Here is a 26,430-nt window from a genome sequence, read left to right as displayed (position 1 = left end):
GAATTCGGCTCGCGGATTGTTTCTTGCCACCAGGAAGTCTCAAGCTTCAGGTGTTAGACGATTTAAAACCGCTGCATAAGACCTCTGTGGATGACACCGGCTCGTTTCTCGCTGCTTTAGGATAGGCCGAGTGCAGTGCGTGGGTGGTTTTGAGCCACATAAGGACGATTCTGAACTCAACACTCTAGGATTTACCACAAGATTGAGTTTGTATGGGAATTACTAAGAACCCAAAGCTCAGCTTTAAGGGATTTGTTGCGTATGGTTTAACGGTGTTTACCATTGGATCTGCGAGATGCCAGTCAATGAGATACGCGTTGATGTCCTCTCGAATCCATATAATGGAGGCGATGAAATGACTCGATTTAAAACAGTTCTTGAAACTCAGGCTCTATCTTGATTCAATTAGATCTATACAAAAGAGTGCCATTTACTCCATTCTTGTTAGTGTTCATATCTTGTATGTTCGCTGCAGAGGATACCCCGACTAAATTGGTTCGAAGGGACCTACCAATAGGCTGTGACTCGTGGATAAAATTATGTATTATTCATAGACTAGGGATCACTTCAGCTAGCCAAATAATATGATAAATTCTTGTTGCCCATGTTTATCGTGAGACGTATAGTAGAAGAGGGTGGGTCACGGGCATGCGTGGGCTCACGTGACCAATATCCAAAGATTTGTCTCGCCGCGCAAAAGTTGCCGTACATTGAAGCCTCAGCAGCACGCACACCACCACAATGCGACCCGCCCTACGTCTCCCCTTCCGGGAGGCATTGTATGTCTGCTCAAACTGCAGACAAGAAGTCGCACCTCGAGGCATCTCCCCCCTCGCCCGCCAATTCCGCCGCTACGCATCCTCCGATTCCCCGTCCTTCCTCGAGCGAACCCGCAGCAAGCTCTGGAACACAGAGAAGCCCCCCGGTGCCGCAGACCCATATACCGGCGAGTCACAACTTGCGCGTGGTGTTGAGCCCGAGCAGGAGCTGGCCAAGGGTGAGACCCATAAATCACAGGTTCTGGCAACGGAGGATTACGAGCAAGCGGAGACCTGGGATGGGCTGCAGGCCATCGGTTATCTTCAGAAGGACAAATGGATTCAGGAGGGGACTCGCAAGGCTGATAAATATGCCCGGTACGTTTTCTCTCAGCGCTGTATCCTAATTCTAGGAGTTAGGCTCTGCCGGAGTCCGCAGTCCCCTGATTAGATCAATAAACTCATCCTAACCCATTGGCATCTCTAGGTACGGCGCCGACGTGAGGTCTCGATCCGTCCTTTACGCTCTTCACCAAACCACAGTGGAACTATGTTTGATGAGCATGCTGGGCAAGCCTCTGACCAGCATCTGCGATGTTCCCCGCCACAACCCCCAAATCCTGCAGATGCTTGACTCTTGCTACGTGGATGCATCCAGCCCTCAGCAATGGAACGGTGCTCTCCGATTCTCAAGCCAGCAGAACATGGAAGCACTTCTCTTCGTGTTTAACCAGATTGGTGGAGAGTCCACAGTCAAGGTTGAGCCGTCGGAAACCCTGGTCACTGACAAGTCTAGCAAGGAGGACACGCACCGCAGTCTGTCCCTCGCCGACCCGGAACTCAAATTTGCCGTACGTTTCACTTCCTCTCGCAATTATGAAGACATTGCACTAACACTCTCCCTCATTCCAGTTCATCAAGCGATTCTCCCAGCTTCTCGGTCGCCGCATCTCCGACAAGGCTATCACCACATCCTGGACCGTTGGTGACATTCTGACCGGAATGGCTACCCCATTGAAGGAGAAGCCTATCCAGGTCACCAAGGTCTTGAGCAAGAAGGCTGCTAGCGGGCAACTCCCGGCCAACGTCAAGTTCAGCCCGAAGCGTCTGAAGAAGAGCCAGATCGACGAGGACCATGGCCGGAAGAAGGCCATTGTCTCCGAGTTCTACCGCAGAGGGTTGAACATTCGTGGCGCCAACAATGCTGGATTCCGCTTTGAAAAGTCATAATGCCGAGGGAGAGATATGACTACGCTATTGGCGAGGATGAAAATTTCAGCCATGAGCGTCTTATCAGTGTAAAGATGTGGAGAAATGGAGCTGGGAAATGGTTCCTTCGTGACCTGTATTATGGGTTGCTTTGTTTTGATAGCAAGACATTATTCGTGTATACTAGAAGCACTTTTTTCAATTGCATTTGTGGATTTACTGTTTGAGCCGTTGATTGAATTCAAAACATTATGAGAGGTATCAAACGACATTGGAAAAGAGAGCTCGAAGAGGAAACTTTGAACGTTTAAGATGAATAAGATTGGATTGTACAGTGCTAGATATAAGCACGCATCGTGGCTATCATGAGATGGCACCAACCGCCAAGGAGAAACCCGAGTAACAACCTGCTCCAAAACTCCAGACAAAAACAGAGTAACACCCTTGAAGATCGAACTACCTCCTCGCCGAAGCCGGAATAGAGAATCCGCGAGTCATAAAATCTGCCTTTGCACCATCCTTCTTATCCTTCGTGAACAAGCTATCAATGTTCTCATTACGACCCGTCGTCTTTCGCTTCTTATTTTTCTCATTCTCCTCATTCAGAACGCGGGCAGTCAGCGAAGCTGTCGCAGAGTTCTTAATACCATTACCGGCGCCGTTTGATTTAGACACCGATGCAGAAGTTGTGGCCGTAGCGGTGGCTCTGGGCGCATCCGTGGAGCTCTCGGTGGGGTGCTTCTTGCGCTTCTTCGAACCGGGGGCTTTCTTGAGGGAATGTGTAAGGCCTTGCTCAGCCAATTTGGCGCCGCGGGCCATAAGGCGCTCTTTGTCGGCTTCTTTTGTGGGGAGAATGGGAATGATATTGTCTTCGGTGTAGGACTCGTTGCACTAAAGAACATGTTAGATACTTTGATACATGTTACGTTCGTTGAGGTAGATAAAGATACTCACCTGCAGGCACTTATCCCCCTTGAGCTGCTGGATAGCCTCCTCGGCAAAGACATGCCCGCACGGCACAAGGTAGACAGACTTGACGCTGGGACCCAATGCCTTCGCAGTGATCGGGCAGATCCAACCCTCACGGCGCTTATGACGGTGCGCATTGGCACGGTCTGACGGATGCTCACTCAACTCGGTGTCGATTTCAAAATGCAACTCGACAACATCACGAAGACCTTTCACCCGTCCACATAGAACCTCCTCGCAATCGGACTTGGAGCTGATGCCCTCGCCGTCGTCGCCGGGGAGTAGGAATTGTAGCACGGCATCTTTATTGTATAGGTTTCCAACACTATCTGAAACTACCGGCCGTGCTAGTGCCTTGTGTGAGAGCGGGCATGTTGTCCAGCTATGCTCTTGCTGTTCGCGCTGGGTCTCTTTGATTTGCGCTGTGGTGGGCGCGCGGGCGGCTTCCCGAACGAGCTCGCGGCGGGTTGGAATACTGTAGTTCGAGACTGAGTTAGTTTGAAGAGTGATAGGGCCAGAGAAGAGAGGTAAAAAACTCACCTTCCACCGTCATTACCCATATTGGCTGCTGAGTTTGACGATGTTGTCGCAGATGATCAGATTATTGCCACCACCGCTGATAAAGACCTGGGCAAAGATAAAGCGCTGACTCAGCGTCCGATTAGATCCCGCATATCAACAGCTGGCCGGAAGCTCTCTCCACACTCCCCAGCTCAATGCCTCAATCATGAGACTCCCTCAGTCGCTTTTTCTGCTGGCTGTGGCCGGGTCTGGTGCCCGAGCTAGCAGCGACAAAACTGCTCGTCCTCGGGGTGTAGCCCCAGAATGTGAGTGACTATTAGTCCCTGATGATTATCCCCACCCCCGGACGACGAGGTGTCCACAGCTGGCGGACAATCAATTGGGTGGCATATCACCATTTTCTTCTTAAAATTGATAGTCTTTCATGTGCTAACTATGAGGCTCGAAAGTTGCCAAGTACTACCAGGATTCAAATACGTTCACTTGTATCTCGAATCCCTCCGTCCAGATTCCCTTCTCCGCCGTCAACGATGACTTTTGCGATTGTCCCGATGGCAGTGACGAGCCCGGCACTTCAGCTTGCTCGCACCTCTCACGTAACTCTCCATTGGGAGTTGCGGATCGGCTAGGAAAAGGCGAAGATGAAATTGGGGCTGTGTTGCCTGGATTTTACTGTAAAAACAAGGGCCACCGACCATCATTCGTACCTTTCCAACGTGTTAACGACGGAATCTGCGATTACGAACAATGCTGTGACGGAAGTGACGAATGGGCCCGTGTTGGTGGTGCCAAGTGCGAGGACCGCTGCAAGGAAATTGGCAAGCAGTGGCGGAAACAGGAAGAGCAGCACCAAAAGTCCATGACTGCTGCGCTGAAGAAGAAGAAGGCTCTGCTTGTGGATGCTGGGCGTCAGCAGCAGGAGATTGAGGATCATGTCATCCGCTTGGAAGCCGAGATTAAGGGTGCGGAGGTTAAGGTGGAGGCTCTCGAGGTTGAACTCAAAGCTGTCGAGGATGCGGAGCGCAAGATTGTCCGGACCAGTGGCAAGGGTAAGGGTAAGGTCAATGCTCTGGCAGGTATTGCAAAGGCTCGAGTTGATGAGCTGCGCGATGCGCTGCTGGAGGTCCGTCAACAGAGAGACGAGACTCAATCGCGGTTGAAGGAGCTCGAGGAGATCCTGACCAAGTTCAAGATTGAGTACAATCCTAACTTCAACGATGAGGGTGTCAAGCGCGCTGTGCGCAGCTGGGAGGACTATGCCGCCCGTGAAGTGACCGAGAGCACCAATCAAGCGCGGGATCGTGATTTGGATGAGATTGCCAAGGCTGATGGCGAGGACTCTGGGATTCATTGGGAGCACTGGGAGAAGGAAGAGGATGGCTGCAATGATACCGACTTGGGTAAGGTTCAAATGTGTATCCTGGGATTGAGGGTGTATGGAACTAACAAAAGTACAGTTTACAAGCTTGCAGCCTATCTTCCCCCGTCTCTTGTCGAGTTCATTGAAGACAAGGTCGTTTCCTTGCGATCCTTCCTGGAGTCTAGCGGCATCCTGGCTAAACGCGATGGGGACTCTCCATCCGAATCCAAGGCCGTGATTCAGGCTCGCGACGCTCTCAAGTCCCAGGAAGACACACTGCGAGACCTGAAGAATAAGCTCCGCGATCAACGGGCCGATCTCGAAACGGAATATGGCCCCGCTGGCATTTTCCGTGCCCTCAAGGGCCAGTGCATTTCCAGGGACGCGGGCGAGTACACCTACGAGCACTGTTTCCTGGAGGGTACCAAGCAGATTTCCAAGAAGGGCGGCTCTTCTACCTCCATGGGCAAGTTCACTCGGATTAGCTCTACTGTCGTTGAAGAGCTGAACGACGCCGGCGAGATCGTCTCCGTCGAGAAGATTGCCATCGAGTATGACCGCGGCCAGCACTGCTGGAACGGACCTAATCGGTCTACCAAGGTCGTTTTGGAGTGCGGTGAGGAGAACGAGATTTTGAAGACGGCTGAGGATGAAAAGTGTGTCTACTCGATGCTTGTGACCACCCCAGCTGTTTGTGCTGGTGGCGAAGAGGATGGTACTCCTCGCTCGAAGGATGAGCTGTAACGTTTTGATTCTGATATAAGATGTGGGCTTCTACCCAGGCCTGCTGTTTGATATTCTTTGTTCAGTTTTCACATCCTCCGTACCGGGAGTGTTTATCATCATACATCTAGAGGTTTTCTCAAGTAAATTAAAGCGAACTGTTTTCTCATTCAAATTGCTTCCAGCTACCTCCGTTATAGATCGTAGCTTCCACCCCGTGCTGCCTACCTACCGTTCATAGACAACATCCATACTCGAGATCTACAGACTACAAAAATAGAAACGACTTATGTATGAAAAAGGCAATGCATATTGAGAATAAATATACTCGCAAGACACAAAGCCCAAAAACACAGACACAAATTCGGACACAGCAATAACTAGCGACTGAAACCCTACCCCATCTTCAAGACCCCAACAATCCCATCAGATGGTGCAAACAGGGAGACATCTCGATGGCGATGACTCAACACACACACTTGAAAGAGCAGATTCCCAATTCCGAAGCTATCTTAATTCGATAGCAGCGGGATACCGGGCCTGGTATGTGTTGTCGTGTTGGAGGAGGGTGGCGGCGGCGATGGTGTATGAGCTGGCTTAGTGCTGGTAGAAATAAATCAGAACAGTTCAAGACAAGACAAGACTTCAAGATAGGCCTTGGCGTTAGCCCTAGATAGATAGGGAGATACATACACCGCAGGTGGAGCAAGAGCAGCCATTGCAGTCGTTGCTGCAGGAGCAAGAGGAGCAGGAGCAGGGAGACATGGTGATATTTGTTTGTTGGTGATGGGATAAGACCACGAAAGAGTTTGTTGGAATGATTCTGAGATTCGAGATTTGGTAGCTTGGTGTTCTATTGACAAGATCCAGGAGGAACAGGGCTGGTTTTATACTTGAAGGGCAAGGGCATTTCCACATCTCCCCACGAGCCTCTCTTTCCCCTCTTCTGGCTTTCTACTTGACGTATGGAGCGTGCAGTATACAACAAACCAACCAACAATAATATTCCCATTATTTCTTTTTCTTTTCCTGGTTCCCATTTCCTGATCCAGTATATCTTGCCATCATATTATTCGACCATCTCTAATACCCCATCCTATCAGCATACCCGCCCCCCCCATTAGCATCGCGTGGTCGAGTCAAATGCCACCCCAAGCCCCCATGCAACTATACGCTCTTGCCCCTCCCAGCTCCGAGTATCTCCACTCTGCTGTTCCTCACGCGCTACCCGCCCCAGCCAACAGCGTGTGCTCTGACGCTCTGCCTAGTAGACGGATTTCTTTTGCTGTGATCTGGGCCAATATGTGAGGGTCTGGGTATGTGCGGCATGCCCGGGCCCTGGTAGGTGGGGTTTCGCAGTACTGTACCCCGATCTGTTTTCTTGCGGATTTCGGGCTGGGATTAATGCGGATCTACGCGACTGGCGATACTCGGATGGGCATAGGTAAGGATTATGTGGATGGCGATGTGGGCGTTTGTGGCAGGTTCGTTTGGACTGGCTTATGAAGGAACTTACTAGGGGAGTGTAGCTCTATGTCCCTGATCGGAGAACAGAGTAGTAGTATTCGATCTCTGACTATCCTCTATTAAGCAGCAGGAGTCTATCGGCGGCCCGGTGCTGTTAGGCATACTCGTAAGGCGTGGGTCCGCTCCATGCGTTATTTAAGAGCCTGGATGGAGCTTACCCGGGCGAGATATTGGGCAGTCACCCTGACACCCAGGCTAACTCCCGGTCTTACGATTATGGAGCTACTCTCTTCTCTCAGCTTCCGTCTCGGGGTTTCTTTTTCTGGCTGGACCGTGAAGAGAAGTTATCACGATGTGCAGCCTCGAGTACGAAGACGAGCATGCGTAGACAAACACCGTACCATTACTCCTTCTCGCCTCAAACATAGCCGATCATCACGGAGTACTAGTCATGTCACAGTGACAAGAACCGCCCTTCGCGAGCTCTGTGTCGATCCACCTATTCTTCGTACAGTCGTTCACCAGATCCACTCTTCGGAAACGGGTCTGCATTACCTCATGGGTACAGTCATACATGTAGCTTGCCAGGCAACCGGGGAAAAGGGTATTCCAGAAGGGAATTATTTTCGGCGCCAGGAGCGGTGCAGAGCCTGTCGGGGACTCGAGGCAGCCTATGAGGGTGCGGGTGTTTGGGGCAGGATTGAGGACCTTGGAGGAGGGGCGGTGCGAGGGCTTATTGGTAGGTTAGGGCTGGGGAGTCCTGGATACTGAGGTGCATGGTTTTCCTTTACGCTGGGGTGGAGTCGAGGTATTCATTTATGTGTTTGCTATGTGTTTGATTGTTTGTTAAGCGTGTAGGTGAATTACTTCTTGATGGAGGGAGTATATCAAAGCTGGATATTGCTGAGGAACGGAAGAGGAGAGCAGGTAGGTATTACGGGATCAGATTCATAGCTTTAACTAGGTACACGCTACAATGTACATAGCAAGGTATCCGGTTTGCAGAGTACTGTACCTAATTGAGATCTGATAACCAAACTTGCAAGATGACCGCGTTCACCGGAAACCTAGTGCGCTTGCAACCCGTTCATACAGGCCCAAGATCCATCAAAGTCAGGCATTTTGACCCACACAGAATAAATCTCCACCTCTTTACTCTACATCCTACACCGTCTCGTACGCAGTCGAAGAATTTACTTCTACAAAACCGGGCAGGCTGCCCAACTGAGTACTGTATCTGGGCCAAAGTGGACTCGAGCTGCATGATAGCTCGAAGCTACCGGAGCATATCATACCCTGTCTGTGCCACGGACCCTCCCGATATGCACGTCGAAAGGTTATAATTGGTGGATGGGTGATCAGATTCCTCGGCGCCCAGGCTATTAGCTCCGATGCGTTGTTGGCCTGAGAAAGACAGTTCGGATTGCATCGCTTGCTGGGTAAGGGTAGGGAGAGTGTGTAGGGCTGTCGTAGGTATAGGTACTGGTAGCATATGAGCATAGTTAAGGATGGATGTTAGATACTGAATACTGGGAAGGGTGGTTAGAAAGCCAGTAAGATCAAAGCCGAGGTATAGTTTGTTGCGAAGACGAGCTCAAGGTCTAATGTGTAGAGGGTACGTTTGGGAGGCAGTAGCTATACCCAGGTCATGGAATTCGGCGAGTAGTTCGATGTTCATGGGATTGATGGTATGGAAGACGAGACCATGGAGCATAATCTCGGTTTTCGATTTACTACAAGTAGTCCGTCTCCTCTAATGTCTCTTGTGACTTCTAATACGGTTATTCTCAGGATGCAAGCTTCTCCGGGAACAAGTCTGCTCACACATCTCATCTACTATACCTTACACATACTGGATGATATCCAAGAAAAAAGAGATAGGATCTTTATTCCATTCTCGCCTTTTCCTTCCGATATTTTCCCGGTTTTTTATCATGAACCACTGAGAAAAGATCACAAGTAGTTACCGCTCTTATATGTCAAGATCAGTGTATCACCCGGGTACAATCTCCAGCTATGAACAAGGGTCGCCTGTCTATCCATGCAATACCGTCGTGGCAGACTCTGTCTCGATCCCCGATGCCAATGATAACACCCCCGTCTCTCTACTACTGCACTCGGGTTAAGCTCGTGCCACCCCGCCGAGTCTACCGACCCAAAGATCGGGTCAAATGTCCACAAGGTACCTAGGAAATCAGGAATAAAAGTATCTCAGCAACCGCCGATCGTCAAGATTGACCTCAGTCGATCAAAATCAACTCGATTCTGAATTTCTCTCTAGTTTGCAAGCTTGCACTAAAGCAACAGCACAAAAAAGAAAGCCATGAAACGGAAGCCTCGGCATCCGATTCAGCTGATCGTCACATCATCCAGCCCGCATATCCCCCGCGCTGCATCTCGGTCGAAAAGAAGAAAGGAAATTCAGCGAAAGCGATTTGCGATATTTCCCACTGGTAACTCTGCAAGCAGCAAGCACCGTTGGATAGGTAGAAGTGTGTTGATTTACTTCTGTACCCGGGAACGGAAAAGCGGGGGAGGGTTCGTTAGCCAACTGGGTGATTTGATAACGAGGTGCGATAAAGAGGGGGATGGAGGAGGTTACTTACGGGGCACTGGCAAGCGCCGGCAGGGCACTGGCACGAAGCACCGCAGCTGCAAGTGTGGTCGGGACCTGATGTGGTACTCGTCAGCGATACTGGAGGCTGAATGGAACTTGAGACTCGGGAATACGAGGAGGGTTGTGAACATTGAAACCCCGCCATGAACCCCGCCATGAGCCATAGCCCATAGGCTATGCTGGGATCGGGTAAAGAGGGTGCAGGGTGCTGGGTGCTGCCTGTGAAGGGCAAGATGTAGTAGGTTAGATGTGAGGGTTTACGTACCCATTTTGATGGAGAGTGGTTCTTTTTGAGAAAAAGAGCTGAGAGAGCTTGTGGTTGGTAGTGTGAGTGGTGGGAGTTGTGGAGGGAGGAAGTTTGGAGTGGTGTGATGATGGTGGGGTGGGAATCATTTTTGGGCCCGACTGCTCTTATAGACGGCGGGCCGCCCGTGACTTCCCGGGTTTCAAGGTTGAGGTCCCCTACAGTAACTAGGCTGTGACCTCCCTAGTGACTATGAGAGCCATTGAGAGGGGCGGAATGTCGCAACTACGAGCACATTTGCGCACTTGTTACCCCGCCTGAGCACATATCCTGACGCACGATTACTAACTAACAGAGCTTGTACAACACAATTGACAGCATCACCAAAGTCAGTTTGAAAGGCTCTAATTTATACAGGATATTACTGCCAGCACAATCGCCGGTATCATTGGAGCTGATTACCTATCCGACAACAGTTATACTCGCCGGGATGACCACTTCGATTACTTGCCTTTGTGGAGAGACAAGGTTGTCCATCCAGCTGGACCCTACCACCGACCACACTCAGCTCCAGCTATGTCATTGCAACAGCTGTCGCGCTGCGACAGGCCTGCTCTGTACCTCATATTACCTCATGCAGCATAAGCCGCCTGCCTTGGAAACTCTCCAAGAGTACCAGGAATCCCCTCATGTGAGCCGCTTCTTCTGTCGGACCTGTGGTGCTCATGTCTTCGCCCAGTCCAAGCCCAGTGGCCGATATTTTGTAGCCTCTGGGGTATTGGTAGCAGAAGATACACCTGCAGTTCACTCCATCCAGCATTGGAAGGTTGGTGACACAGGAGATGGTGGGTTGAGTGTATATCTCCTCGGATGGCCTGCTACCGACATAAGCTGCAGATTGCAGGCACCATCAGGACCTCCCGAATTGTCTGAAACAGGAGGTGATGCAATGCAAAAGACACCACTAGAATCTTCGGATAGTCTGCAGGGTCAGAACAAGCTGCAGGCACGATGCCACTGTGGAGGGATTGACTTCTTCATCACACCCCCAGATGCATCTTCCACTCAGGCCTGGTCACAGTGGAGTGATCTCTTGATGCCCTACAACTCAGGATATGCTGATCTGGACAACGATGCCGATGTCAAATGGTTCCTGCGCAAGGGAAACACCAAATATCTGGCGGGAACCTGTGCTTGTGCTTCCTGTCGATTACACAGTGGTTTTCCCATTCAAGTCTGGGCCTTCATCCCTAAATCAAACATCGTCAATGCGGATGGATCCTCTCTCACATTTGGCCATGGCACGATGAGACAATATAAGAGCTCACCAGGGGTCTATCGGGAATTCTGTGACCATTGTGGTGCGACAGTTTTCTGGCATAATGATGGACGGCCAACCGTGATCGATGTAAGTGCTGGGTTAATTCGGGGGAGACATGCACGATCAGAAGACTTGTTGGATTGGGCTACTGGGCGTGTCAGTTTTGCAGAAATGGCGGTACAGAAAGATTTGGTGAAGCTGTTGGAAGAGGGCCTACAACAGTATGCAAAGCAGCATTAAATGATGTAAATCCATTGAGAACCTCGTGGAAAGACATAAGTAGTATCAGTCACAGATCAGGGAATCAGAAGCCAATCAGCATGGCGAAATGTTTGCCCGCCTTTGGGTCGTGTGGATTCTGCCGTTCGCTCTTTCTTTTTTCGAAGTTGGGAAACTTCATCCCAGTTCAACCTCGACTACCTCCTTCCCATTGCTGCACTCAGTGCTCCTGTTTTGAGTTGATTGCTGGTTAGTACCCGCCCTATTCGGCGTAATATATATACACACCTTATTGGACCCTGTTCTGCATATCAGAGTGTCTCGCCATTGTTGCGTTCGTCGCGTCTCCGACATCTCAGCCTTGACTGTGCGCGTTCAGCAATGCCTCCGCCATTCCAGTTTCGCGGGAGTGGTCCTCCCAGAGGCCCTCGCAGTCAATACTCCAAGCCTGAATTCACATTTCGTCCCCCGCCCCGTCCGACATCAGAGCGCCCATTGCTAAGAGGCATGAGGGAGCCCACGCCCGAGCTGCTGTTCCCTGAAACAGGACCCAAGCCCGCTCCGAAGTTCGCATCGATCAACGACCTTAGCGACAGCGAAGAAGCCGAAATGGATCTCTCTGACGATGGCGAGTCTGATTCCGAGGCACGTCCACGGAAGAAGCGCGTTGTGGCTTTGGATGGGAATGTCGACGCCGCTCAGCCCATCCTCGCAGCTATTCCCGCACCCGCTCCTCCTCCGCCCAAGTGGTCCAACCCTGACCCCTACACTGCGCTTCCCCCGCCAGATGACAGTCAGCACAAGCGCGTCGACTTTGTGAAATTGATTAGGAAAGCACGGCTGGCCGCCGTCCAGCCGAAGGCGAACGATGCCGTGGTTGACAATGTGGACTTTATCTCGCTCGGCGCGATCGGTGACGATGCAGGCGCGCCCGTCAAGCAGGAGAATCAACCGCCTATGAATGCACCCAAGGGACCGAAGGGGATGGAAATCAAGCAATCGGCTGTCGCGTCTCGCAAGCGGACTCGAGATGACCAGCCCAAGCCATTGACTACAAAGACTGGAAAGCCATTGAGACGGTTCAAGATGGACGCATCGATTCTCGATGATTGGATGCCTCTGAGAGACCAGGATCCCACACCGTGGATGGATACAGTCACTCCGTTGGACACTACGACCAGGTACGCTCACACCCCCACCATGACTGGTAGTCGTCACGCTCACTCACATTTTACCCAGACTCCACAACGAGGTACTTTCTTTCTACAATTGGGTCAAGCCATGTCAATTCGAGCAGATTGTCCGCCAGGATATCGTGGATCGGCTCGAAAGAGCATTCCAGAAGCGTTACTCGGGTATTCAAATCCAGCCGTTCGGATCCTTTGCATCCGGTTTGTATCTTCCCACAGCCGATATCGATCTCGTCCTCCTCTCTACGTCTTTTGTGAAGACCGGTATCCGGGCATTTGGAGAAAGAAAGGGTCAGATTTATGCGTTTGCTGGTTTCGTCAGGACTTCGGGCCTTGCTGTGGATGGCACGGTGGAGGCCATCGCAGGTGCGCGAGTGCCAATTCTGAAATGGGTCGATAAGCTGACTGGCCTGCGCATTGATCTATCCTTTGACAATGACAGTGGTGTGCTTGCCAACAAAACTTTCCAAGAATGGAAGCAACAGTACCCTGCGATGCCTGTCGTCGTTTCGGTCATTAAGCAGTTCCTGCTTCTTCGAGGGTTGAATGAAGTTCCGACTGGTGGTCTCGGTGGGTTCTCCATCACTTGTATCGTGACAAGCCTTCTTCAGCACATGCCAAGAAACCAGGAGCGCAATATTGGTAGTCTCTTGCTCGACTTCTTCCATTTCTATGGCAGGGCCTTTAATTTTGAGAAAACTGGCATTCGCATGAATCCTCCGGGGTACTACAACAAGGTAAGCCCGCCCATGACGCAAGTAGAGTGATTCATCTGCTTATGAAATTCTCTTGTACAGGTCTTCGAGAACAGGGATCGTCTGACGATTGAGGATCCGAACAATTCCTCGAACGATATCTCCGGCGGTACCAAAGAGATTGGCCTGATCTTCAGATCATTCCGCCACGCATATTGGGCTCTTAGGGACCGAATCGACTGGATCAATGATCGCGGCAGCCGGAATGCCAGTATCCTGGAAGCCATCATTGCAGCCAATTACGACGAGTACCTTGACCAACGGGACCAGCTTCGCCATGTTTTCGACACGGCTCCCCAATTCGCGCGGTATCGACAGTCTCCACCACCGCCGCCACCTCTTCCTGTCGGCGAGTCCCCCCTCCGCCTCCTCCCACCGGACCTCGAAACATGCGTCCCGGACCAGGCATGCGAGCCTAAGCCTGACTCCTCGACTTGTTGCACCGCTGTGCCGTAGTCTTGACGACCTCGACGAGTTCCCTTGCATTTTTTATGCCCTTCTTACACTCGGTTATGCGTTCGATACCCCCTCTTAGTTTTTCGATGGAGCCAGGAGATGGAGAAATGGCATTTACATTTGATGGTGTTTGGCGGGCGGATTCTTCCTTTCAGCGTGTGGCCTTGACGTTTTCCACGGCAAGGTCTGTCTGCGTTTTTTTTGTTTGTCCCCTCTCCCTTGCGAATGGGGACATGAGTATCCAATTCCTTTGAATGAGGGACTGTACTACTTACATCTAGGAAATGAATTAGCGTCGCCATGAACTTTTAGTTTCGGGTTGACTTGTCATATGACATGTGCGGTATCCGCGCCTGTTAAGACTGGTCATTCAGACGAGAATTGACGACTCTTTACATTGATATCACGGACCGAATTGAATCTATCTTTTCTGTCTGTCTTCCTGAGTACAGCTCGAGGAGAAAGACATGGATAAGGTATTTAACTGTCTTGATCTTGTTTTAGTGACTCCAATGGAAACTTGGCCCGGCATATGTGGGATCCGTCCTCCGCGGCGACCTGCGCTGGCTTTAAATGCTGCTTTCTTGCTCCCTCCCACCTTCCCCCTTCCCTCCTTTCTCATCAAGAAAGTGCTATATGCGATTTCTTGGAGAGGATGTGGGGCTTTGGGGTTTGTTGGTGCTCTTGGCGGATGGGGAAAGTGCGACTGGGGAGGTCATCGAGTATTGGGATTGAAATGGTAATTTTGTACTAACTTGACATAACCTGAGGTGGATGGAATTTCAGGGTGGGAAGGGAACCTTAGCTTACGATCATCATAATAACCGTTCGTTTTTATTATATGTGATCCCGATACTATTCAGGAAATCCATGTATCCACGCAAGAACCGGGCAATTCGAGTTATATCTTGCATAGCTCTGCAACAAAACACCAAGTCAAAAACAAGAACATATTCTACACCCCCAAGCCACAAACCACCGTATCTACATCCTACGCCAACTGTGCATCCGCATCTAGCGGCGGCGTCAACATGCGCTCATCCCGAACAAACTCTGCAGGCGAAGCTAGCATCTTGCCCGCGGCTTCTTCATCCTCGAAAACCCTCATTCCAGCGAGATGTTCGTCTGAGAGGGTATTCTTGAAATCTGGTGGTGGACTGGCCCAGACATAATCTACCCATTCCGCACCAAGGACGTCACGGACTTCCTTGGCGAGGTGCAGAATTTTCGTGCGGCGGGTATGAGACCATGCGCGATCTGTGATGAGACCTTCGGAGGGGGTGAGGATTGCAGATGGAGCGATAGCGCCGTCGGTCTGAGGCTTATCCACATCCGCTGTACTCGGACCAGTTTCCAACAAGTGATTCTCAACATCGAACTCGGATTCCTCATCATCCTCGTCCCAACTCTCCAGTCCATCCAAGATACTATGCCAAACGCGCAACGTCTCGTCCAACTCAGCAATATTACTAACACCCATCACACTAACACCAAGTCTCCGCCCCGTACCCATATTAGCAACAGACAAAAAGCCCGGATCCGCATCCGCGGACCGAGCAAGCGGTGCACCAAGGGCCCCCGCCTTCGCGCCAGCGCGTAGCCAGGACTCGAGCGCGAACCGAATCGCAACGACCTCGAGTTTCTCGCCGCTTTGTGCGGTGCGGTTCGCAGCGGCGTGGATGGCGGTGCGTAAACCGTCTGGCGCGGGGTGGAAATCGCCCATTGATCCGATGGGGACACCGTCTCGACGGAGAAGACCCATTCCCAGTGGGGAGGCATTGGGTACGACGTCTACGCCTGCAGCGAGGAGTCGCGGTAGTGCTAGCGAGCGCAGCCGGGTATTTTGCAAGGTGTAGTTTGCGTAGGACATGACGATGTCTAGTGGTTCGCCGGTTTCCCGGAGAATCATTTCCGCCAGCGAGCTTAGCACGTCAACGGGGTATCCTGAGATACCGACGTATCGGAGAAGACCCTCTTCATCGCGTAGTCGGCGCAATTCCCTTATGGCGACGAGGACTTCTTCCGGTGACACGAATTCCACATCGTGGCAGTATACGACGTCGAGATATGTTGTGTGTAGACGGCGCAGACTGCGGCGCACGCTGTGTCTGATCCAGGTTGGGGAGTAATCGAAGGACTCGCCTGCGATACGCCCGACTTTCGTTAGGAGTCGGTATGACTCGCGGGGGAAATTGGTCTGGACGAAATCGGTGGCTAGGGCGCGGCCAAGGAGTTCTTCGGCGGGGCCGTAGTAGGGGGATGTATCGAAGGCGCGGACGCCGCGGGAGAGGGCGCGGTGGACTAGTTCGGTTGTTGGGAGGGCGAAGGGGTCTGCGTTGTATTGCGAGTTGAATGTCGCTGTGCCCATTATCAGCGGGGGCAGGTCCGCGGATAGCGGGGTGGAAGGCCGCATGGTTTCTGTCCGGAGAAGTAGGGGGAAGAGGGTAGGTGTGAGTGGTGTCGGATGGTGTATTGAGAGGGAGAAGTTGAGAGATGGAAGGGGAAAGGAGTGATTCTTAAGGGAAAGATCAATTCATCATGGTGGTCGGCGTGGTGGAGGGGCAAGTTTTCTTATTCCCGAGAATCGAATCGAGATCGAAAAGGAGATCGGAATCGAGAAATTGTCCCGGCTCCGCTCCCCGATGGCGCCATGCGGCCGATGATACTCTGGGGCCTGATGAGCCTATCCTAGACATCTCTGGATGAAAAAGGATCGGATGGGTTGAGATTTTGGACGGTGCATCTTCAAATGGTTTATCAAGATGTGTTCCTGCAAGTCATCAGGACTTTTGCTGGATGAAACTGATAGCCAACCGGCGGTGGCAAAAAAAACCAAGTCTGTGCTCGGGCATACGGGGGACTCTGCAGACAATGACATACTGTGTATAGGTAATAGACAGATAAATGTAATCAAATCGGCCATTCAAACATGTGCAAGTATACAGCTATAGTACATGATTTTCCTTTCCGGGTCCAAATCAGAGTGGAGAAGGGGGGTGAGGTTGAGGCAATGGAAACAAGACTCGCAGATGGTATACACAGAGAAGACCCGGAGGTCTGAAAGGGAAAGAGAAGAAATCGCATCGAAAGAGGCGATGACTCCCCATGCCAAAGAGAATGACCCTGGAACCAAGGAGAAATCCTTCACTCTAATGAAATAAGACCTCTTTCCCGCAAGAACCCAAAAACGCCGTGCTATGCCAAATCAAAAAGGACGAGAGGACTGCGGTGTGGTGGTTGTGTGTGCCGCAAAAATTCCACTCAATCGTACACGCAGAGGTTGTCGCCGCGGCGCGAGGAGGGAAAATATGGTTCGATAATGAGGCATATTGGATCGATCGAAGCGATCAAGGTTGTCCGTCACTTCACCGGTCCTTGTAGACCTTGGGATTCCAACCCTCGCGCAATTCCTTGTCCGTAGCCGCCTTCCGCTCTGCCTCGCGAACCTCCATCTCTATGCGCTCGCGTGCTCGCAAGATCTTGCTCTGCAGGTAGAAACTGCCACCCTTCTGGGGATCGTTCAGGTCGAACAACTTCTTGAATCGCTCCATGACATGCTCGAGGCTGGTTTCGCCGCCGGCCGGGGGCTTGACGTTGAGAATCTTGCAGGCCTCGTCGAGGGTCAGACCCGAAGAGGTGAAAGCGCTACCTCCACCCTTCTTCTGCGCAGCATATTTGCCAGAGGCCTGGGCCTGCTTGTAGGCTTCGGCGAAGGCGCGGCCGAAGACCCGGGCTCCGGTAACGACGACTTGGGTGACGATGCGGTGAGCCTGGGGGGAGGGAGAATGGGAATTAGAATTTTGATTTCAGAGGAGAATATGTAGGTAGTCAGAATTGAAGGTTAGGAGAATTCTTACCATGTCGACGGGGGTTGTGGAGGTGTCCAAAGGCGATGATCACAAGGAGGTGGAAAGAGGAAGAAAGGGAAAATTTCGGGCGGCGCGTTTTAGCGTCGGGAGTCGGCGAGTTGCAACTATGCAACTGAGATGCCGAACCCCAACAATATGGTACATATAAGCATGATGACTGGAAATATGTCTATGTTTGATACTGCATATTGGAAGATAATAGTTTTGAGTATTCTTCTCATGGTTTACACATGAGCTGTTTGATGGAAGCCTGCTAAAAGAAAAGGCAAATGTTTGGATGTCTTGACTGTCTACCCCATAGGGAGTTCACAATAGTTGAAGAGTGGTTCATATTGCAAAGTAATAGTAGCAATATATCTTTTATCTTTCTACAAAGAGAAGAAATAACAAGATATATCTTACCAGAGTATAATAAAGTACATCCTTTTGTACTCGGCATCACACCGACGCCTAGGTACTTGACACCGGAGAGTCACATGTCCCCCCCGTTGATCCCCGCAGATCAGCTTTTTAGACCGAGACGAACCTCTCTTCCAGCTCGCTTAAGGCTACTATATAAGAGAATGCAACACCCACCAGCCTCATGAGCTGAATCCGCACCCTATGACGTCGTCATAATTGGATGGCAGCTCTCGGTACGTCCTTCTCTACATTCTCCCTCCCCTTAATTTACTGCCCCAGCGCGTTGCTCATGCTCATGCTCCAACAGAAGATCTCCCGTGGATGTCCATGGCACCCGCATCGCAGCCGCAGGATGGCCAGGCCGACTCCTCCCTACCCCCAACGATCGCTGCCTTCTCTCCTTCAACGATCGCGGGTTCGGCCTCGACGTCGCGGCAGCGTTCCAGCATCATCGTGCATCGCAAATCACCTCTGCTGGTGGCAACGCCGCCAGCCATCACCCGAGCTCTCGCATACTCGCATCCATTCCTTCTCCCTCTGAATAAACTGGTCGGTCTCCTCACATGGACAACGGGGGATCCGTGGCAGAGCTTCTTGCTCGTGGCCACCTTTTGGACGGTGGTTCTGTATAGCGATGCCATTATTCTCTATGCAGGTCCGATACTTGTAGTGGTTGGGTTGATTCTCGGCATGTATGGCCGTCGCTATTCGCCTCTGTCGTCGACTACGTCAACGGGTGAGAAGCATCGGCGGAAAGCTTCGGCCGAGGTTACCCGTCACCAGAAGAGCTTGGACGATATCGTGGAGACCTTGCGCACTTTGACTACGAGGTGCCATATCCTGCTTGAACCCTTGCTCGATTTGACCGATTTCCTATCTACACAGCGGACACCTACCTCAGCGACGACACGCCCAGCCCTCACGGCGCTTTTCATTCGCATTCTTTTGGTCACCCCCGTCTGGATCATACTCACACTTCCTCCATTCTACATAATCACCACCCGGCGCGTTGTCATGTGCGTTGGAACTATCATCCTCACCTACCACTCGAGGCCAGCTCGCGTCTCACGTGTTATCTTATGGCGCTCGCGAGCGGTGCGCCGACTCGTTTCTATAATCACGGGGTTGTCTGTAGCGGATGGCCCGCACACACCCCAGAAGTCTGCGGTCCAAGGTATGGGGTTGAATATCTCAACTCGGCGACGGGGAAATGGATCTGGTGTGCGTTTCACATTTGTTGTGTACGAGAACCAGCGCCGGTGGCTCGGTATTGGGTGGACCTATTCGCTATTCCCAGCCGAGCGCGGTCCCTGGACAGATGAGCACCTCAACACTGTTCTGCCCAAGGACAAGTTTGAGTTACCGGATGTACAAACTGGAGACGCGAAATGGCGCTGGGTTGAGGGTAGTGAATGGCGTGTTGAAGGGGTGATAACTCGGGCAATGGGAAATCCGATTCCAAGGGCCCGAGTGAAGGATGGATCTACTATGACAACAAGGTATGTTTCTCTCTAGTATTGTGACCACAGTATCATTTCTGACCATTTTCAGTGGAACGATGGTCGCCGAGGACAGGACGGATGGGACCGGTACACACGCCGCCGCAAGTGGTATCGTGATGCCGAGCTGGTAGACACCCAGCAAGACGGTCCCTCAGAAGCCGTCTCCAGTCTCACACAAGCCCTAGAAAGAGAAAAAGAACAAGAAAAAGACAAAAAAGACTCCGACCCCGAGACAAACAGTCTCTCCCCCACACACCCCTGAAAGCCCGTCGTCGACGCTGGTTCGGCAGCAAAGACAGCAGCAAAGAAAGCAGCAAAGAGCGCACCAGCAGCGGCGGCTCCATCGACGCCGGCCGCACAACCAGCGCCAATTTTTCCGACGCCACCGGCGGCGCTGGAAGTGGTCGAGGCACGCCCGCGCGACCAGTTAGTATCCAGAATACCCGCCGACAATCGCAGTATAGTGTTCGGGAAGGAAGTATGGCGACGAGTGATAGTGCTAGTACGCGCGAGAAGGAAATGGCGAGTTCGCACGATCGACATGATAAATGGAGTACGAGGGCTGCGGGGGGAACGGAACGTGCTGAGAGGGAAATGGGATTAAGTGATGAAGTACAAATGGCTTTGAGTTGACAATGACCGTTGTTGCGAATTTCGCTGTTACACACATACCATACCCCCTTTTTCAGTGACAGTGTAGTGATACTGTTTGATTCCTTACTTCTCTATCATATTTCGGGATTTATTTCCTTTTAATGTCGTTTTGAGGGGCTACTCGGTGTTCAAATGCCCCAGGGATTAAGGTCAAGGTTGCTGATAGTCAGTCTGTTTTGAATGGAAGGAGGTATCTATTGCCTTTGGAACCAAATATAATACAAGAAAATCTATAAGTATACACTTCGTAAAAGTCGTAAAGGTAGGGGAAAGGAGAGCGCTATGCAAGTGTCAACTCCCACTGCAACTCCTCCAGAATGTCCATCCAGTGCGCTTTTCTAGATAGATCCTGGACAGCGGCATCTTGTCTGGCCCATAGGATACGAAGAATATCCTTAGCACGAAGCGTATTCCCTATGCCAAAGTTTTCTTGCAGTTTACTTAGTGACTGGAGCACAAGTTCCCTATGCTCGAAAACGTCGCTTTCAGCACCCGCTATGAAGAGCGGGAATGTGAGTGCTGAGTACTCGCAGTGGTCATCTAGTGGGAAGGACTGGATGCGAGCGAGCAGGCGATCAATGGCGATGTGTTTAGGTGTGGTGATTAGAGTTGACCATTTGGGAATGGAGTTCGGTGTTTGAGAAGTGGTGTGGTAGGGAGGTGAAATATCCCTGCTCATGTGTTCGAGGATAGAGTGTAGATAGATGAAGCCGGCATCGCGGAAACATTCGGCGACGAGCTTAAGGCGGACGAGAGTTGATTGTGTGAGATCTTGGGGGATGTTTAGGCGGGTTGAAGAGGGGGTCCAGGTAAGGAGGGAGTCATTTCTGGGGTAAGTCAGTATAGGCCTGTACTATAATGTTGAGGATGAGATAGACATACATTGATGCAATCGCTAGGCGTAGTGAGAGATCATCGCCTGCAAGTGCTGGTAGCTCTGCAACACAAGCACATATTTTGAGAAGGTCTTCTGTAAATCCAAGGTATATACTGAGTCTCGGAGTCTCCATGTCAGTATCAGCAAGGATGAGATTTCCGAGAACCTTTTTCCGGTTGCTGATTTGTCCCATGCTGTAGGCATATACGTATCTAGAATAACTCATTAGTCCAGTCTCAGACAGCCTCATATACCAAAAACTTACAGCCCCCGTAAGAAATGCGCTGCCTCTGAATCCATCGAGCCCAATCCACCACGGGATTCAATAAGCCGATGCAGCGCAGTAAGATGAACAACCCAATGCTTCACACTGCCGCGCACAACTTCATATTTACACAACATACCCACCGCCAGCATGGCATCATCCGGCACGACCTCTGTTACAGACTGCGCCATGACTGCCTGCAAGCCCCTTAGCGTCCGACCATAGAAATCAATCGCAGCAGTCTTCGCATCAAGACTATCCGTACGATTCGACAAATGCATTGCCGAGATCGCACAAACCGCCTTCATCAATAGTGGAGAAGACATAGCGCGAGGAATGAGGAATGAGCGGAGTGGATTGTGCTCGCTTTCGAGGTTCGCGAGACGCTGAGAGGCCATGGCTTCATGGTATTGCAAATAATGAGCCTCATGACCAGATAAATGGCTCAAGAAACCCTGTGGTTTTGGAATCACAGAAAGACAGTCCAGTTCAGCTGAAGCTTGTTCTTGACTGGATTCCTCCACATCAAGATCAATAACTCGACACTGCGGAGAAGAAGGCACAGACCAGCCAGGCGTGACCGGCTGCGGTGATAACTGTGCATCCTGCCATAGATCACTCGAGGATGGCGATGAACATGGCGATGGCGGTTGCGACGGCGACGAAGAATTAAGTCGCCTTCTCTTCGGCCCCTTATCCGACTTGAAAACAAGAGCCGAAGGTCCTAACGGTGTCACCCAAAGGTCATCATATCCCTCGCAGACTCGGCCAAGCTTCAGACAATTATTACAGCTTGATTTTGTCAGTTTTCCACCTCGGAAGATAAGCTTATGGGCAGGGCCACCTACCTTGGGGTTGCTCTATCACAGCCACCCTTACGCCGGGATTTACAGGTGATGCATCCACCACGAGTCCAGGGTGTGCCTGATCGCCGACTCCGTCCCTTTTTCTGTGCAGGAAGCGTGGAGGCCATGATGTGTGCAATATTCGTGGAGGGTTTCCCCGCGATTGATAGCAAATCGGGGTTGACTATTCCTGATCGGGGAAAACTTGCGCGTCTGGTCACGTGACTGGGACGCTGATTCTTTTAATACGTGCCGTTGTGTTTGGTCGAGTATGTAGTAGTACTGGGCCCTGGCAAGAAGTTGTATTGGAGATTCTAATAAGGAGAGCGTTCATTAACATGGAATTTGATCTATATATTGAGCTCCAGTCCTTTTATTTGTATCTGTCACTCCACTAATACATCCCAATATCTCTCATCTCTGTGAAACGGTCCATGGAAGATGAATGGGTAGAGTCTATAACATTGAAAGTATCAAGAAGCGCTTGATTTTTACACACATTCATATCACACACCTCCCTTGAGAATCATCGAAATGAGACATCTTGCTGACCTCATTTGATAGTGCGTATGTCAGCCATGGTTCTTTAGAGTTTGTATGGCTCCCACACGAGATATGCTAACCTCTTCCAGCGACACCTTGCCCGATGAGGAATTTCCTACGGTAAACTGCCGAAATGAGGTCAGCAAGGCGTTAAGAACTGAGCCACCATAGCTCAGCTGGAATTTGCGAACCCACAAGTCCATGTCCGAGTACTATTACAGCACTGCACACAAACACGCGTTATTGCCCCTGACTCCCTGGGGGTTAATCCTTACCAGGCTTACCAGGCTTACGCTCAGCCACAGGGTCCCATACCGAGACCAATTGGGGCTGAACAACTCCCCCAGCGGCACGTTCATTGGGCTGTATAGATGCCGACCGACCATTAGCTTGACTAGGATAGCGTTAAGCTCAGCCCCAGGTTCAGCCTGATTACGCCCTACCGGTCCCTCAATTTTGCTTTTTCTGCTGTACACATCTTGCCGTCGCAAGGCTACTCCTGCTACATCTGTCGTCTCGCAGACCTTGGTGAATACCCATCATGAGGGCAAACACGTCGCAACCCGGCGGTCCTCAACCACAACCAAGGGTATCTCCCGACAGCGCACCATCTTCAGCAGATAGCGGGGCCCCAAAGCCTCGCGAGAAGGCACGACGCCGCAATAGGATCATTCACTCGTGCCTTGAATGTCGTCGGAGAAAGCTGAAATGCGATCGAGGGGTATTTACTTCCCTTGATAATTTCCCCAGCATCAGCTTGTCTAATAAAATTCCTAGAATCCGTGTAAGAGCTGTCAAAACTTGGGTGAAGAATGTCTCTATGTCAGTGGTGCAACGACCGATGTCCAGTTTCGCCAGAAACTGGTGCAGATGAAAGAAGCAAAAGATGAGATCGACAGTTCCTTTCGCGAAACTATCGGCACGCGCACTCTTCAACCAGGGGAAAAGGGCCTATGTCGCAAGCGTTCAAGGCAACTGAATCAAGGAGAGGAAAGCGAAGGCTCAGAAAGCTCATCACACGATGATTTTCTCGAGCCTACACCATTGGCAGTTCACGACGCTGCGTATGCAGACGAGGTGGACGATGATATTGAAGATTTGGGCTTTAGAATCGGGCGGATGCGCCTGGGGGAGAGGATCGGAGGGCATTATCGGCCAAGAATCGCAGATGAGGTATCATTGCAACGAGGATTGAAAAAATATCGACAATTGCTAATGTTGATCATTCCAGATCATGTCATCTCTTCAGCATATCTCGAAGCGAAGCTCTCCATCAGTCCCCGTAATTCTACCTTCTATCCCAGCCAGCGAGCACTTCAAGCCTGGACCATCCTTTACGGCCCCATCGCTCGACTTTGTCTTTGACCAATCTCCTGCGCAAGACTCACTACTAAAGTTTATTCCTCCACGCAATATTGCAGACAAATTGCTCCAAAGGTACTGGGACGCTGTTCATCCCGTGGCACGAGTACTTCACAGACCTTCGTTTGCACAGCGATACGAAACACTGTGGGAAGCCATTGAGAATGAGTATCAAGTCGCACCTTCACTTTCAGCGCTAGTCTGCGCTGTTCTATTTTCAGCTGTGGTCAGCATGTCCGAGGAAGAAATCTTAGAATCTTGTCGAGTTTCCCGAGTGGACCTGAAGAACCAGCTGAAGTCCGGAGTGGAAACATCACTCGCAAAGGCTCAGTTACTCAAGACCACCAAATTCGAGACACTGCAGGCATTTGTGGCCTATCTGGTATGTGGACTCAAATTTGCCCGAAAATCGTCACTCGAAGCGATCTTTGGAAGTTGATTTATGCTGACACAAAATTTGCTGTCCAGCTGTCAATGTGTGTAGATGAGATCTCTCGGGCCCACACAGTCTTGACCAGCATAGCGATCCGAATCGCAGAATGTATGGGACTTCACTGTGATCCCACCGAATATGGCTTTTCACCGATTGAATGCCATGTCCGCCGCCTCGTTTGGTATCAAATTTGTTACCTAGATCTCAAGACAAGTGAAGTCCAGGGACCTCGACCTTACATTTCCTACGATGGATACACAACACAACTCCCAATCGATGTTACCTCGCCAAAGTCACCCCAGTCTCCAAATTCCCCACCAACCTGGAACGATCTGATATTTTCTTCCATCCGATTTGAATGTCAAGAAATGCAACGAGAATGTCTGCTCTTGCGAAACCGCGTCGATCAGAAAAAGCTCAGTCTGACCAAAGCCGTTTCCAAAATTGAAGAGTTTCGACAGTCTATGGATGCGAAGTACGGGCCGTACCTTTATACAGCAACGCCAGGCCCGACACAAAGAATGGCTCATCTGGTGATGAAGCTTTTTACCAGCCTTCTTTACCTAATAATTCTACACAGGCACCTCAACTCGGTAACCTACAGAATCCCAGATAGGCTGCGTCAAATTGTCTTAACGAAAGGCACGGATGCGCTCGAAGCCGCTGTGGAACTTGAATCAGCCGAGGACCTCCAGCAATGGGCTTGGTATTTTGGCGCCTACCACCAGTATCACACTGCCTTCCTCTTGCTAGTTGAAGTTTTCACCTACCCGATGCGACGAGAGGCAAATCGGCTTTGGCGATGTTTCGATTTCATTTTCGCCGAGGCGTTGAGTAATGTCCCGCCATTGCAAACGAATAATCCAACGCTTCAAGATATCGTTGCCCATCGAGATATCAAGGCTAGGTACTTGCTGACCATGGTCTGCGTACGGATGCGGGAGTACCGGAAAGCCAAGGGATTAAAGGATCCGGTGCAATTCAAAGACTCGATGATAGTCCTCACGCCTCAGAAAGATGGCGACAGCTCAGATCCGCGCATGCCTCTCAACTTTGCGCACGGGGAACCTGAACCTGAGCCTGAACTCGAACCCCAAAGCCACTCCCAGAACGCTCCAGTCAGGGTTGGTGTTTCCACAATGGGTATGCACGCTGGGATGGCCCATCTGCCCCCGACATTGACAATAGAAGGTGAAATCATTCCCACAGAAGTCCCGTCTGTTCTAGACAATACGGCTAGCGTGTGGGCCTCTTCTTCGGATAGCTTCTCCCCTTGGATCCAGTATGGGGAATCGGACCTCGACGGCGATAATTATACCCGGCTACAGCCGACAAACCCTCAAAGCTATGCTGCAAGTGCCACGACTGAAAGTTATTCAGCCACGCAGATCGTTGAAATGCGCAGTGGAAATGCAGACATTGATCCGCAAATGCTTGAAATTGACTGGGTGAGCAGCAAACACTTTCTAACCCTGTTATTTTACGAAATGCCTTTACTAACGTATGGATAGAACCTTTGGGATACTATCTTTCCCCCACAGGTTAATGATGGTAACTTGGATGTTTCTGATGATTATATGTGGCAGTCATATGGCTCTTATAACCCTGGATTTTGATTTGGCAATGTCTGCCAGTGTTACATGTACAAGAACGCGAATCTAGACTTTTTTTCGATTGCTGCCCCGACGACCAAGGCTCAAGCGCCCAAGCTCTAAAATTAAGATCGCACTGTATGTGGAGATTGCGTCGCCAAACTCCTTTCCTTTTTGAGAAGAGCCGAAGCTAGTCAATTAGTCGCCCCGGCACTGGGCCCAGCGCCCACCTACCTAGGGCTGCCGACCTAGTCAGTGATCCCTGCTGAGTATAGT

At 51.0% G+C, this 26,430-nt stretch overlaps 11 protein-coding genes across 11 annotated transcripts; 6 read left to right on the top strand and 5 right to left on the bottom strand.

Moving 5' to 3' along the window:
* Positions 1-741: 741 nt before the first annotated feature.
* On the top strand, positions 742-1,988 carry N7473_010828 (mitochondrial 54S ribosomal mL50 protein; the record flags this gene model as incomplete). Its single annotated transcript, XM_057156767.1, has 3 exons — positions 742-1,136; positions 1,246-1,609; positions 1,671-1,988. The coding sequence occupies 3 exons, from the start codon at positions 742-744 to the stop codon at positions 1,986-1,988; spliced, it is 1,077 nt and encodes a 358-aa protein (XP_057005422.1).
* A 303-nt stretch (positions 1,989-2,291) lies between these two features.
* Positions 2,292-3,516, bottom strand: N7473_010827 (replication termination factor 2). Its single transcript, XM_057156766.1, has 3 exons — positions 3,477-3,516; positions 2,922-3,411; positions 2,292-2,858 (listed from the first exon to the last, which is right to left on the bottom strand). The coding sequence occupies exons 1-3, from the start codon at positions 3,494-3,496 to the stop codon at positions 2,424-2,426; spliced, it is 945 nt and encodes a 314-aa protein (XP_057005421.1). The 5' UTR covers positions 3,497-3,516; the 3' UTR covers positions 2,292-2,423.
* A 131-nt stretch (positions 3,517-3,647) lies between these two features.
* On the top strand, positions 3,648-5,852 carry N7473_010826 (uncharacterized protein). The gene is made up of 3 exons (XM_057156765.1): positions 3,648-3,763; positions 3,908-4,858; positions 4,916-5,852. The coding sequence occupies exons 1-3, from the start codon at positions 3,664-3,666 to the stop codon at positions 5,560-5,562; spliced, it is 1,698 nt and encodes a 565-aa protein (XP_057005420.1). The 5' UTR covers positions 3,648-3,663; the 3' UTR covers positions 5,563-5,852.
* A 3,345-nt stretch (positions 5,853-9,197) lies between these two features.
* On the bottom strand, positions 9,198-10,098 carry N7473_010825 (uncharacterized protein). Its single transcript, XM_057156764.1, has 3 exons — positions 9,891-10,098; positions 9,615-9,844; positions 9,198-9,516 (listed from the first exon to the last, which is right to left on the bottom strand). Exons 1-3 carry the CDS (start codon positions 9,892-9,894, stop codon positions 9,511-9,513), a joined length of 240 nt encoding a protein of 79 aa, XP_057005419.1. The 5' UTR covers positions 9,895-10,098; the 3' UTR covers positions 9,198-9,510.
* A 261-nt stretch (positions 10,099-10,359) lies between these two features.
* N7473_010824 (GFA family protein) lies at positions 10,360-11,430 on the top strand (the record flags this gene model as incomplete). The annotated part of the gene is made up of 1 exon (XM_057156763.1): positions 10,360-11,430. The coding sequence occupies one exon, from the start codon at positions 10,360-10,362 to the stop codon at positions 11,428-11,430; it is 1,071 nt and encodes a 356-aa protein (XP_057005418.1).
* A 360-nt stretch (positions 11,431-11,790) lies between these two features.
* N7473_010823 (putative topoisomerase family protein TRF4) lies at positions 11,791-13,810 on the top strand (the record flags this gene model as incomplete). The annotated part of the gene is made up of 3 exons (XM_057156762.1): positions 11,791-12,590; positions 12,649-13,336; positions 13,397-13,810. 3 exons carry the CDS (start codon positions 11,791-11,793, stop codon positions 13,808-13,810), a joined length of 1,902 nt encoding a protein of 633 aa, XP_057005417.1.
* Positions 13,811-14,801: 991 nt separating this feature from the next.
* Positions 14,802-16,223, bottom strand: N7473_010822 (D-arabinose 1-dehydrogenase (NAD(P)(+)) ARA2; the record flags this gene model as incomplete). Its single annotated transcript, XM_057156761.1, has 1 exon — positions 14,802-16,223. The coding sequence occupies one exon, from the start codon at positions 16,221-16,223 to the stop codon at positions 14,802-14,804; it is 1,422 nt and encodes a 473-aa protein (XP_057005416.1).
* A 502-nt stretch (positions 16,224-16,725) lies between these two features.
* Positions 16,726-17,734, bottom strand: N7473_010821 (import motor complex subunit PAM16). Its single transcript, XM_057156760.1, has 2 exons — positions 17,668-17,734; positions 16,726-17,580 (listed from the first exon to the last, which is right to left on the bottom strand). Exons 1-2 carry the CDS (start codon positions 17,668-17,670, stop codon positions 17,176-17,178), a joined length of 408 nt encoding a protein of 135 aa, XP_057005415.1. The 5' UTR covers positions 17,671-17,734; the 3' UTR covers positions 16,726-17,175.
* Positions 17,735-18,402: 668 nt separating this feature from the next.
* N7473_010820 (PEX28-32 family peroxisomal membrane protein) lies at positions 18,403-20,216 on the top strand (the record flags this gene model as incomplete). Its single annotated transcript, XM_057156759.1, has 3 exons — positions 18,403-19,580; positions 19,611-19,822; positions 19,849-20,216. The coding sequence occupies 3 exons, from the start codon at positions 18,403-18,405 to the stop codon at positions 20,214-20,216; spliced, it is 1,758 nt and encodes a 585-aa protein (XP_057005414.1).
* Positions 20,217-20,517: 301 nt separating this feature from the next.
* On the bottom strand, positions 20,518-22,352 carry N7473_010819 (Zn(II)2Cys6 transcription factor; the record flags this gene model as incomplete). The annotated part of the gene is made up of 4 exons (XM_057156758.1): positions 20,518-21,064; positions 21,120-21,326; positions 21,380-22,171; positions 22,228-22,352. The coding sequence occupies 4 exons, from the start codon at positions 22,350-22,352 to the stop codon at positions 20,518-20,520; spliced, it is 1,671 nt and encodes a 556-aa protein (XP_057005413.1).
* Positions 22,353-23,308: 956 nt separating this feature from the next.
* N7473_010818 (Zn(II)2Cys6 transcription factor) lies at positions 23,309-26,217 on the top strand (the record flags this gene model as incomplete). Its single annotated transcript, XM_057156757.1, has 5 exons — positions 23,309-23,488; positions 23,545-23,940; positions 23,999-24,511; positions 24,598-26,010; positions 26,074-26,217. 5 exons carry the CDS (start codon positions 23,309-23,311, stop codon positions 26,176-26,178), a joined length of 2,607 nt encoding a protein of 868 aa, XP_057005412.1. The 3' UTR covers positions 26,179-26,217.
* Positions 26,218-26,430: the final 213 nt, after the last annotated feature.

The sequence above is a fragment of the Penicillium subrubescens genome (genome assembly GCF_028828155.1).
Source record: "Penicillium subrubescens strain IBT 31985 chromosome Unknown utg000007l_segment0_segment0, whole genome shotgun sequence".
Taxonomy (NCBI): Eukaryota; Fungi; Ascomycota; class Eurotiomycetes; order Eurotiales; family Aspergillaceae; genus Penicillium; species Penicillium subrubescens.
Note: the sequence above shows the minus strand (reverse complement) of the source record. Positions and strands in the feature narration are given on the sequence as shown.